The following is a 12,633-nucleotide window of genomic DNA, read 5'->3' as shown; positions in this document are numbered from 1 at the left end:
TTTTGACATATAAGCTAATTACCAGCTCCATCACAGGATTGAAAACTCATGTCCCTCACTACCCCAACTGGATGAGTCCAAAACGTATGGGCATAAATAGATGATAGGCACTAATAAATCCAATCAATAAGAGGCAGTAAAACATCTTTACTGAGACAGAAGTGAGAATGTGACACATGTTCCATATGGGAATAATTAAAGGGAGTAGACCAGATGTATCCAAGAGGAAGTTAGCTAAGTACATGAGATAGAAAGGATTAGAAGCTATTTTGATGAAGTGGGGTAGCAAGATAGTCATGTGGAGCATGAACAATGACCAACCAATCAGGCTGAATGGCCATTTTTGGTGCTATAAGTTCTATAGTAAATTCAAAGTGGCCTTGAAGGACCAGTCAGAAGTGCAATACTGTTCCACCAAAATTGCCAGTTTGCTCAAAAACCCCCTGAAAACAATAATGTGTGCCATTCAGGATCTCAGCTCTGTTGGCACATAGTGCATTAGACTAAAGGGAACTGTCTAATCAATTTCTTGCATCATAGTAAAGCACGGAAATTCCTTACAAATAGTAAAGGATGGGGAAAGGATTGGAATTAAAGTATGTATCTGTACACATCTCTCAAAAATAAGCAAAAATGACTGGAAGCATTATTAAGAAGAATTTGGAACTGGAATAACATTCACTGGTTTGTTAGGGCCACAAGATCAGTTTGACCAAATGCATAGAGTCCTGTTCTAATTTTTGTCAATGAACCCCAATTTTTTATTGGGAAACAGATCATTATGTTTCAAATTAACAGTCAATTCATCTAGAATGTTAGACATGTCTTCTAACTTATGGAAGTGGCTTTTTAGAAGCATTTTAGACTGCCTGCTGAGGAGTCATACTCCACTGCTTTGTAGAATGAGAAATTACACTTTGCAACACTTGGATATTAGTTTAAATAGATGTCTACATTCTACGGGGACCATGGGTTATCTCTGATTTTCATGGTTATGCCTTACCATTAACATGTCCCTCACGGGTAAAAATCTACTGCATTATTTATGTTATACAAACAGGTTGCAATTCAAGGCTGCAAAGGTAAGCTACTACTAAAATACTTACACAAATGAGCAAAAAAAGTGTTATCTAATAACCAAAACCAATTTTGGGTTTTATTGCACAATTGAAATAACTGCTATAGCCGAACAGGCAAGAGTTGCTAAATTTTAACCCAAAATTACAATTATTTGTTCTCTCACATTTTTGCTGAGGTTTTTAGTCATTCTAAACCAACTTAGAAAGTTACCCATGAAATAAGAGTAATAGCAGGATATTACTAAATGCGAAATTGTTAGGACATCTTCCCTCTTGTGCTTTTGTCCTTTCCTGAAATTTCATGTCCTTCGCAATGAGGCAGCAGGTAATATTGAAAACAATAGTAAATGCAATGACACATTAACTGCTCAGATTTAATACAGCAGACCAACTGTATGAGGAAAAAATACTTCACATACTGACTCCTGCTCAATTATCCAGATTCAAAATGATAGGCAAGGGGAATAAGGTAAAAAATGGCACAGTCTTCACACAGTCAAATATCTACAATAGCAAAATATATCACAATACTAAAATTGATAAAATGCTTCAGAATTGGTATGGTGGCTTAGTCATTATTTAGTAGAGTGTTACATAAATATTGACTGATACTGTATTCAATAAAAAATACATTCAATGAAAAAATGATGCAATTGAGGCTTCACATATGTGAACCCAATCGGGTTTTAAGACTAATTATGATTACTGCTGTGCACACCGTTTTGGTTAATCCTTTACCAACAAAAATGAATTCTCAAGATTTTTTTTAAAAACAAAAAATCCCTGTGTCACCATACATCCATATTTGAATATGCATGACTTCTCACTATTGTGAAACCACTTAGATGCAAATGTAGTAGATTTAGTAAAGATCTTGACAGAAGAGTGTTCTAACAGTTTTAAAACACACAATTTGGTGAGAACGGGGGCTGACGTGGACAGTAAAGACAGAGTTACAAAATCTCAGGAATTGAACAAACGCTCAGGAATTAAAGACAAAAAAAATTCCCTGGCCAACATGGCAGAACAGGGAGCACCTTTAAATCGGGGTGTTTGGATGATTAGAAGTCATGAAAGTGGCAAGCATGTTAGAAGATTGCTGGAAACTGTGCTTCTTGCAAAAAAGGATTAAATTCCATTCAAAAACCATTGCTAGGATGCTGAAGTTCACTCAATATGAACTTTTACACTATACAACCAGTCCAGGCACAACACCATAGAATGAGCCTTTGGAAAGAATATTCCCAAGTCTGTTAGCAGCATGATCATCAGAAACAAAACTTAAAAGATGACAAGTCCTTCTCTTAAGAAGGGAGGGCAAGAGTAAAACAGGCTTGAACTTCAGCAAATGCCCCTCCATTGCATGACTCCCTGCACAGTTTAAGAGCCTTTCAGTTTTGTCCTTCTTCCAAGGCAAGAAAAAACAAGTCTTCAGTTTTTCACTATCTGAATCCCCTTGTATTTGCACATGATGATGTTGATGCTGACCCATCTAAAACACAAAAGAGAGAATAAGAATTATTGGATTAACATGATTAGAATAGGAGGCTAAGAAAAAGTAAACATTTGCAATATTTTTAAAAATGAAAATTTAGTTCCCTCCAGAAAATTTTAAGACTTCAAGTTGTAGTTAGGAGTTATTGCTTTGGGTGAAATGATCAATCCAGGTACAAACTGTGCCCCAAATTATTCAAGTTTCAAGAGGTTTTTAAAAACCTCAAGTTTTTGTATAACAATGAAACCAAAGAGGCCAAATTATCATTCAGTTGCAAAGTTGAGACCCTTACTTCCCTGCTCATGGCCAATTTTATGCTAACATCCTGCCTTCAAGCAATTTTCATGAACTCGGGATCAGGAGTGGGGAAGGGACAAGTAAAAGCGACGCTCACAAACAGCAGATAGTTAATTAATTCAAGTAAAGGGCCCAATATAGAATCTTCCAGCCAGCATACAGCCCTTTTGCTGAGGCCAAGGAATGAAGACACCCTCCCAATGGCGTTGGTCCATCAGCTTAAAAAAGTATAAACTCTCCAGAGGGGATCTCCATCTCAACACTACCCTCTGTTTTTCCTACCAGCACTTGCAACTTCCTGTTGGATGGTGGAGGTATTAATCTCAGAGTCTGAGAATACCTCCTATTGGCCCTCAGCCTCAAAAAGCTCAACTGGTCCAGGCTCCCAGAGGCAGCCCTTTATTGGCACTCTGTTCAAAAAATTGCCCTCTGGCTCTGAGCACCATAATATGAGGCTTCTCTAGCCATGTTCACAATCGAAAGTGTAATAATGCTACTCCTTTAACAAGCTTATGTTGTTCTTGGGTTTTTTTCCAGAAGGATCATAAAGACACAGATTCCAAAATGTCTGTGCTTATCTCTTCAAAGAAACTTTTTGAAGTTTTTAAATAAACACTTGTACAAAGAAAGGGGAGTGTGGCTAGTTCTTCCAGCTGCATTTGGTTTGATTTTAGCAAGCAGTCAGATTTTTTGAGGCTGCTGGTCATAGAAACAGCTACAAGATACTTACCTGGTAGGGGAGATACCAGGATCAAGAGTGGAGCTTGAGTCACCAGAGCCAGTGGAGATCATCGCTGGATTGTGATTGGACATTGGAGGATCATTTGGTTGTGCTGACCTGCTCTTGGTGGATCTTCATGCTGGCTTAGGCCTAACGCCAATTCAGGGGCCAGCCAACCTTGGAGCTATGGCCTCAGCAGGCGCCCGCAGCCCAGGCCAGGGCATTCGCAACACAGTCCGAGTGACTATGAAGAAGGTGGAGGATCGTACACCTGTTGATCGGACAGTGTTTGTCAAAAAGGTTCTGCTGGAGTGCTGTGGGTTTGACGCAGCAGACGTATACTGCCTGCAGGATTTCCCTGGGGCAGGCTATTTTGATGTGACCTTCAGGAGTGTGAAGCAGTGCGAGCAGCTCCTGAAGGTCTTCAAGGAGAAGGAAGGGGAGCCTCTGTTCCCCATCTTATCGGCGGCCCCGTTGTGTGTGTTTTCTGCATAGAGGAGTCGGGTGGTTACGATTCATATGTACAACCCCTACGTCTCAGCAGCTGACGTCCTGACCTTCCTGAGAAAGTACATCCAGGTCGAGGGAGAAAGCACCGATGTGGTCCACCCTTTTGGGATCTGGACCAGCAAACGGCAGGTAAGAGTAACCCTGAGGGTCGATGCCAGTGGGAACATCCTCCATCCACCTCCAGCTTTGCTATCAGAGGGAGCAGAGGGTACCTGACGTACGCAGGACAGCCGAAAGTGTGCCGAACCTTGGAAGGTCAGCGGATTGTAAGGTTACTATCTGTGGGAACTGCAAGCAGGAGGGTCACCCAACCAAGCAATGCAAAAAGGCCAAGAACTGTGTGGAGAGGCGGGACACGTGTATATGGCCTGCCCAAGACAAGGGGCCACCACCTACGCACAGATGGCTGGAGGTGGCAATGCGAGCCATAGACCGCAAAAGGCCAGAAAGGTACTACAAACCAGCAGGGGAACGGTATCTGGGGGCACCCAGAAGGATGGAGTGGAGCAGACAGCAGCCTATAGGGAGGTGCAGCAGCCAATCCGAGCTCCTACAGGACAGACGGAGGAAATGGAGGAGGAGTGAACCCAGGAGGCAGAGGAGTGGATTCCTGTAAAAAGCAGGAAGAGGAAACCTCATCAGGCCCCCAAAGCCACCCAGCAAAGGGGGAAGCAACACCTGCATGAGGAGGTTACAGGCAGCTCTTCGGATGGTGAGGACGGGCGCAAGGAGGGTCGTCACTAGACGAAGAGAGGCGCCGTGGGGAGAAAGGAGGACAGCACCTCCCAAACAGCAAATGGCGAACCCTCTGAGGGGACTGGTAAAGACCACTCCTCACCTGGTGAGAATCAGGAGGTACCCACCGCCCCACAGCTCCAGGTAACTGGGAGCAGCGAGGTAAAAACAATGACTGCAGATGCTGGAAATCAGATTGTGGATTAGTGGTGCTGGAAGAGCACAGCAGTTCAGGCAGCATCCAAGGAGCTTCGAAATCAACGTTTCGGGCAAAAGCCCTTCATCAGGAATAAAGGCAGTGAGCCTGAAGCTTGGAGAGATAAGCTAGAGGAGGGTGGGGATGGGGAGAAAGTAGCATAGAATACAATGGGTGAGGGGGGGGAGGGGATGAAGGTGATAGGTCAGGGTGGAGTGGATAGTTGGAAAATGAGATAAGCAGGTAGGACAAGTCATGGGGACAGTTACTGAGCTGGAAGTTTAGAACTAAGGGGTGGGGAGTGGGGGTGGAGAGGGAAAATGAAGAAACTGTTGAAGTCCACATTGATGCCCTGGGGTTGAAGTGTTCCGAGGCGGAAGATGAGGCGTTCTTCCTCCAGGCGTCTGGTGGTGAGGGAGTGGTGGTGAAGGAGGCCCAGGACCTCCATGTCCTCAGCAGCGTGGGAGGGGGAGTTGAAATGTTGGGCCATGGGGCGGTTGATTGGTGCGGGTGTCCCGGAGATGTTCCCTAAAGCGCTCTGCTAGGAGGTGCCCAGTCTCCCCAATCTAGAAGAGACCGCATCGGGAGCAACGGATACAATAAATGTGATTAGTGGATGTACAAGTAAAACTTTGATGGATGTGGAAGGCTCCTTTAGGGCCTTGGATAGAGGTGAGGGAGGTGGTGTGGGCACAGGTTTTACAGTTCCTGCGGTGGCAGGGGAAAGTGCCAGGATGGGAGGGTGGGTTGTAGGGGGGCGTGGACCTGACCAGGTAGTCACGGAGGGAACGGTCTTTGCGGAAGGCGGAAAGGGATGGGGAGGGAAATATATCCCTGGTGGTGGGGTCTGTTTGGAGATGGCGGAAATATCGGCGGATGATTTGGTTTATGCGAAGGTTGGTAGGGTGAAAGGTGAGCACCAGGGGCATTCTGTCCTTGTTACGGTTGGAGGGGTGGGGTCTGAGGGCAGAGATGCGGGATGTGGACGAGATGCGTTGGAGGGCATCTTTAACCACGTGGGAAGGGAAATTGCGGTCTCTTAAAGAAGGAGGCCATCTGGTGTGTTCTGTGGTGGAACTGGTCCTCCTGGGAGCAGATACGGCAGAGGCGGAGGAATTCGGAATACAGGATGGCATTTTTGCAAGAGGTAGGGTGGGAAGAGGTGTAATCCAGGTAGCTGTGGGAGTTGGTGGGTTTGTAAAAAATGTCAGTGTCAAGTCGGTCGTCATTAATGGAGATGGAGAGATCCAGGAAGGGGAGGGAGGTGTCAGAGATGGTCCAGGTAAATTTAAGGTCAGGGTGGAATGTGTTGGTGAAGTTGATGAATTGCTCAACCTCCTCACGGGAGCACAAGGTGGCGCCAATGCAGTCATCAATGTAGCGGAGGAGGAGATGGGGAGTGGTGCCGGTGTAATTGCGGAAGATCAACTGCTCTACGTAGTCAACAAAGAGACAGGCATAGCTGGGGCCCTGACGTGTGCCCATGGCTACCCCTTTGGTCTGGAGGAAGTGGGAGGATTCAAAGGAGAAATTGTTAAGGGTGAGGACCAGTTCAGCCAAACGAATGAGAGTGTCGGTGGAAGGGTACTGTTGGGGACGCCTGGAGAGGAAAAAACGGAGGGCTTGGAGGCCCTGGCCATGGCGGATAGAGGTGTACAGGGATTGGATATCCATGATGAAGATGAGGCATTGGGGGCCGGGGAAACGGAAGTCTTGGAGGAGGTTGAGGGCGTGGCTGGTGTCTCGAACGTATGTGGGGAGTTCCTGGACTAGGGGGGATAGGACAGTGTCGGGGTAGGTAGAGATGAGTTCAGTGGGGCAGGAGCATACTAAGACAATGGGTCGGCCAGGGTGGTCAGGCTTGTGGATCTTGGGAAGGAGGTAGAATCGGGCAGTGCGGGATTCCCAGACTATGAGGTTGGAAGCTGTGGGTGGGAGATCTCCTGAGGAGATGAGGTTCTGTATGGTCTGGGAGATGATGGTTTGGTGATGGGGGGTGGGGTCATGGTCGAGGGGGCAGTAGGAAGAGGTGTCCTCGAGTTGGCGTTTGGCTTCAGCGGTGTAGAGGTCAGTGCGCCAGACTACCACTGCGCCCCCTTTATCCGCTGGCTTGATGGGAGGTTGGGATTGGAGCAGAGGGATTGGAGGGCTGTGCGTTGTGAGGGTGAGAGGTTGGAGTTGGGGAGGGAGGTAGACAGGTTGAGGCGGTTAATGTCCCGGCGGCAGTTGGAAATGAAGAGGTTGAGGGCAGGTAATAGGCCAGCGCGGGGTGTCCAGGTGGATGCAGTGTGTTGGAGGTGGGCGAAGGGGTCCTCGGAAGGTGGGCGGGAGTACTGATTGTGAAAGTAAGCTCGGAGGCGGAGGAAGAATTGATCGACGTCACGGCGTGTATTAAATTCATTGATGCATGGACGGACGGGGATGAAGGAGAGTCCTTTGCTGAGGACTGATCGGCGGATGGTGAAAACTCTGCAGGCTTGGGAGCTGGGATCTGGTGTGGGTGTAGAGCTGGGAGTGGGGGTGGAACCTGTGGGTGTGATGGTGGGGGGAATGGGGGTGGAGTCATGAGCAGGGGTCGTGTTCCCCTCGGGTTTCTGGGGGGTGGGGACAGAGACGGACAGAGAACTAACTGTGCGAACCCTGGTCCCGACCCGAAGACACCAGAGCGAGCAAATGTCCGCAGCGTGGAGGCGGACTGCTACCGTAGCCCTGCAAGTGTCCAGCACTTTGCGTTCACTACAGGAACGAAGATAGCTACCACAGGGAGGCAGGACCAGCAGCAAATGGACACTGGTAACCTCAAACCGTTAAAATGGGGATAAAAATTGCCAGTATTAATATGCGTAGCATTAAATCTGCTACGCGATGTGTTTCTACGTTGGCCTTCCTGGCCAACGTTAAAGCAGTTGTCCTGTTTCTGCAGGAGTGTGGGATACTGCACCTCAGCAGCTACAGGAGATGGTCGACCTTGTGGGCCCATGGACCGTCAGTTTGGTCGGGGGCAACGATAGCCGCGCCTCCGGCCTGGGTATCCTGTTGCGAGGAGGCAACTTCACCATCTCCGAGATTATGGAGGTAGTGGGCGGGCACCTCCTCGTCGCTGATGTCATGTACCGAAACGCTCCCCTGAGACTGATTAATGTGTACGCCACAAGAGTGAACGGTTGGCCGTCCTGCAGCAGCTTCCACTGTTGCTGGCTACCTCCAGGCCGGTCATTCTGGCCGGAGACTTCAACTGTATCATTGATGCAGATGGACGATCCGGTGGGGGGGGGGGGGGGGGGTAACAGTAAACTGGCTGTCGCGTCCAGAGTCCTGATAGAAACGGTCAAAGATGCCAAGCTGCATGACGTCTTCAGCACCCCTGCAGATGGAGCGCAGCGTAGATACACCTGGTCACAGGCAGACGGGTCTATCCGCTCAAGGATAGATCACCTGTTTGTGTCCCAAACGCTCTCGGTCAGATCCACCGACGTCAAGCTTGTGTTCTCTTCTGACCACTGCCTCTTGCTGGCCGGCTGTCACCTGATGAGCAGCGGGCGGGCAAGGGAACGTGGAAGCTGAACACCAAGCTGTTGACCCCAGGAAACATTGAGGAGCTCAAGAGGGACTACGCAGGTTGGAGAACTATGAAGCCCCTGTTCGAGTCTCCAGCGGACTGGTGGGAAACAGTAAAAGGGAACATCAAGAGGTTCTTCATCCTCAAAGGGGTTCAGGAGGTGAGAGAGAGGCGGGGAAAACTATCCCAACTCTAGGAAAGTATGCAGAACTTGCTCCTGCTGCAGATGATGGGGGTCAATGTCACGGAGGACCTCCATGAAGTGAAGGACCAGTAAGCCTCGCTCTTTGCCTCAGAGGCCTCCAAGATAATCTTCTAGCCCAGGGTCCGCTCCATGGAGCAGGACAAAACGTGCTCACGTTTCTTCTTCCAGAAGGTGCACAGACAGCTCCGTGCTCAGCAGCCTGAAGGAAGAAGATGGCTCAGGCTGACATCATGAGGATCAGCAAATCCTTCTATGCCAGTCTGTATGACTCAAAGCCAACCGACAGCGCGGCCTCCCAGTCGTTCCTGTCCTCTATCACGGAGGTCTTAGACGACAGAACACGGGAGAGGCTGGACCACCTGCTATCTCTGGATGAGCGACCAAGGCCCTCGAGTCCTTAGAAAAGAATAAAACTCCCGGAAGTGATGGCTTACCGGTTGAGCTCTATTCTGCTCTGTGGGACTTAATTGGCCAGGACCTGCTGGAGATGTATGTCAGTATGCTTCTGGCAGGTACCTTGAGTGAATCCATGAGGAAAGGCATCATCGCCCTCATCTACAAGCGGAAGAGGGAAAGGGATGAATCAGAAACTGGAGACCAATCTCACTATTGAATGCGAATTACAAAATCTTGTCAAAGGTCATCGCCAACCAGGTCAGGTCTGCTCTGGGATCGGTGATCCATCCTGTGCTGTACTGGGCAGGAAGATCGTCGAGAGTCTCACACTCCACAGGGATACAATCACCTATGTGCAGGACAGGGGGTTGGACACCTGCCTCATCAGACTGGACTTGGAGAAAGCCTTTGACAGGATATCACATACGTATATGAGAGATGTTCTCTCCAAAATGGGCTTTAGAGAGGGAATCCATAATTGGATCAGACTGCTCTACACCAACATTGTCAGTGCAGTCTCAATCAATGAGTGGGAATCAGATAGCTTCCCAGTCAGATCTGGAGTCAGGCAGGGCTGCCCTCTCTCTCCTGCCTTGTTTGTGTGCTGCATAGAGCCATTTGCTGAGTCCATCAGGAAGGATGCGAGCCTGAGAGGGGTGACTAATCCTGGCAGCGGGGGCCTACAGGTTAAGGCCTCCCTGTTCTTGGACGACGTCGCTGTTTTCTGCTCATATCCACTGTCCGTGCACAGACTCATGTGCATATGTGATCAGTTTGAACGGGCCTCGGGGCCAAGGTCAACCGAGGCAAGAGCAAGGCCATGTTCTTCGGGAACTGGGCTGACCAATCCTCCATCCCCTTCAGCTCTGACCACCTGAAGGTGCTGGGTATTTGGTTCGGAGGGGCTGGGGCTTGCGCCATGTCTTGGGAGGAGCGTATCAGGAAAGTGAGGCAGAAACTGGGCAGATGGAAGCTACGGTCACTCTCCATCGCAGGTAAACATCTGGCCATCAGGAGGTGTGAGGCACTGTCAGTGTTGTTATGTGTGGCACAGGTCTGGCCTATTCCCAGAACCTGTGCCGTCGCAGTCACCCGAGCCATCTTCCATTTTATATGGAGATCAAAGATGGCCAGGGTCCGAAGGGACTCGATATATAAAGAGCTGGGCATGGGGGAAAAAAAAACACACCCAATGCCACCCTCACCCTGATGGCCACCTTTGTGTGTGGCTGCATCAAGCTGTGCGTGGATCCCCTGTACGCAAACACCAAGTGTCAATATGTACCGAGATTCTACCTGTCCCCGGTGTTGCGAAGGATAGACCATTCAGTATCACCTGTCTTTCGTAGAGAAATTTATGAAGAAAAACACCTTTGACCACAATTCCATCAGGAAGTGGTCAGCACGTAGTGTCCTTGAGACGCTTCGGGAAAAGGAGAGGGCGGATCCTGTCGAACAGTTCCCTGAGCAGACTGCCAAAGTCATTTGACAGAATGCCTCATCGCCAGAACTTTCCAACAAGCACCAAGACATGGCTTGGCTGGTGGTGAGAAGGGCTCTGCCTGCGAGATCCTTTATGCAGGCCCAGTCTCTCTGCCGCACCGTACGCTGCCCTTGAAGCAGCTGTGAAGGGGACGAGACTGTTACACACCTCCTTCTGGAATGTGCCTATGCAAAGGAAGTCTGGAGAGGAACGTAGTGGTGTTTGTCGAGGTTCGTTCCGAGCAGCTCCATGACGCGGGACTCCGTGCTCTACGGTCTGTTCCCCGGGATGCACACTGAGACGAACATCAACTGTGCCTGGAGGATCATCAACTTAGTCAAAGACGCTCTTTGGTCTGTCCGAAACCTATTGATCTTCAACTGAAGGAGCTGACCCCGACTGAGTGTTGCGGACTGGCACATTCCAAGGTCCAGGACGACATGTTGAGGGACACGCTGAAGCTTGGGGGCAGCTGCTGCCAAGGAGCAGTGGGGAAAGACCACCGTGTAACGTCTGTCTGCCAAAGAAGCACAGGGGGCCCACTCAGTAAGCGGGCTCCGCTGGTGCCTCAGCTAAATATATGTAACCGTACAGAATGATTAATTCCGATCTCTGTATATAAAGAAATGCAAGGTGCGCCTATGAATGGCACCAATTGTACAGATCATCAAAATATTTTATGAATAAAGTATTTTTGAAATTAAACAAAAAAGCTACATGGAACAAGGTGTTCCATGCTAAATCTCTCTGCCATCTCTCTCTCTTTCCTGCAAGATCCTGTGTTTGATTTTACTTTTCTTGCCAAGGAGTGTTTATGGGGATTGTTACAGGAACAGCGTCATTAAGTTGGGAGAATCTGTTGGGTTTTCAGATATGTTATGTTATTCTGCATTCAGCTCTTTTTTTGTTTGTTTCATTCAGTACTCTATAAATAAATCCTGTTTTGCTTAAAAGCAAGGGGTTTTGACTAGCTGCACTCTTGGATTATCCACATACACCGACTCAAACCAATGAGAAACGCTCGGGTCTGGGCTACCTTCTTGAAATGTTTTGAGGGTGTCTGGCCTGGTCTATAACAGACTGGGGACTCTTTGTGGGATTTGTTCTATAGTTCCAAATTGGGATTGGGTTTCTGGACTCAAAGGCAGCGAGTAGTAGGTGTTAGTGCCTTTTGATCTGGGTGTTGATTTCAGTTGGTTTGAACAGTGCTTGGGATAACAACGGCTCTTTCAGTCACTAAGACTTTTCTGGGAGTGGAAGAAGTGACTGGAGGCATAAGAAAAAGGACAACCTGGCGTTGGAACTGCCTCCTTCCGTGATAAAAGGCGACATAATTACAGCAATAGCTCATGATTTAAATTTGCTAGACAAACCATCAGAATCTTTAGAGATGACTAAAGTTCAATTGAAATTGAAGCAGCTTGAGTTAGAGGCAAAAGACAAGGAATGAATTGCATGAGCAGAACAAAATGAAAAAGAGAGAGAGAGAGAGAGAGAGAGAAGAAAGGAAATAAAAGAGAAAATTTGAACTTAGGAGTTGCAACTTTGACAGGAGTTCGAAAACTCCCTTCCTGAAGTAGTGAGAACTCATGAAGAGCAGTAAGTTAAAACAGCAAGATTAGCAGCTGAAATGGCTGATGAATATGAGTTGGTCTATAAATCAAAGTTTGGCTTAAAAACCAATTACAACTGGAGGGACAAAAATCTGGGAAAAGAGAAATCCTCACATGGAAAGGGAAAGGTCAACCTCAGTGAAGATTACAAGGATAACTTACCATAGGGAAAAAGGAAACCCTTGAAGGGGAAAGAGAAGTTAAAAAGCTCCAGTGTTTTCACTGCAACAAAGTAGCCACATGAAATCAGTGTTGGTGGGTTAGGAAGCCAGATGTAGGAAAACAGGATAAGCCAGTGAATTTTGCTGGAGTGGTAATGGAAAGCACAGTGGAGGCGAGAAAGC

At 48.0% G+C, this 12,633-nt stretch overlaps 1 protein-coding gene across 1 annotated transcript in view; it reads right to left on the bottom strand.

Annotated features, from left to right (window-relative positions):
* Nucleotides 1-1,126: 1,126 nt before the first annotated feature.
* cacul1 (CDK2 associated cullin domain 1) overlaps nt 1,127-12,633 on the bottom strand; it is a 119,245-nt gene continuing 107,738 nt past the window's right edge. The window contains exon 9 of the mRNA XM_072557324.1: nt 1,127-2,571. Coding sequence (XP_072413425.1) covers nt 2,522-2,571 — 50 coding nt within the window. The 3' untranslated portion in view covers nt 1,127-2,521. The remainder of the gene's footprint in view (nt 2,572-12,633) is intronic.

This window comes from Chiloscyllium punctatum, chromosome 38 (genome assembly GCF_047496795.1).
Source record: "Chiloscyllium punctatum isolate Juve2018m chromosome 38, sChiPun1.3, whole genome shotgun sequence".
Taxonomy (NCBI): Eukaryota; Metazoa; Chordata; class Chondrichthyes; order Orectolobiformes; family Hemiscylliidae; genus Chiloscyllium; species Chiloscyllium punctatum.
This window is presented reverse-complemented; position numbering and strand designations above follow the sequence as displayed.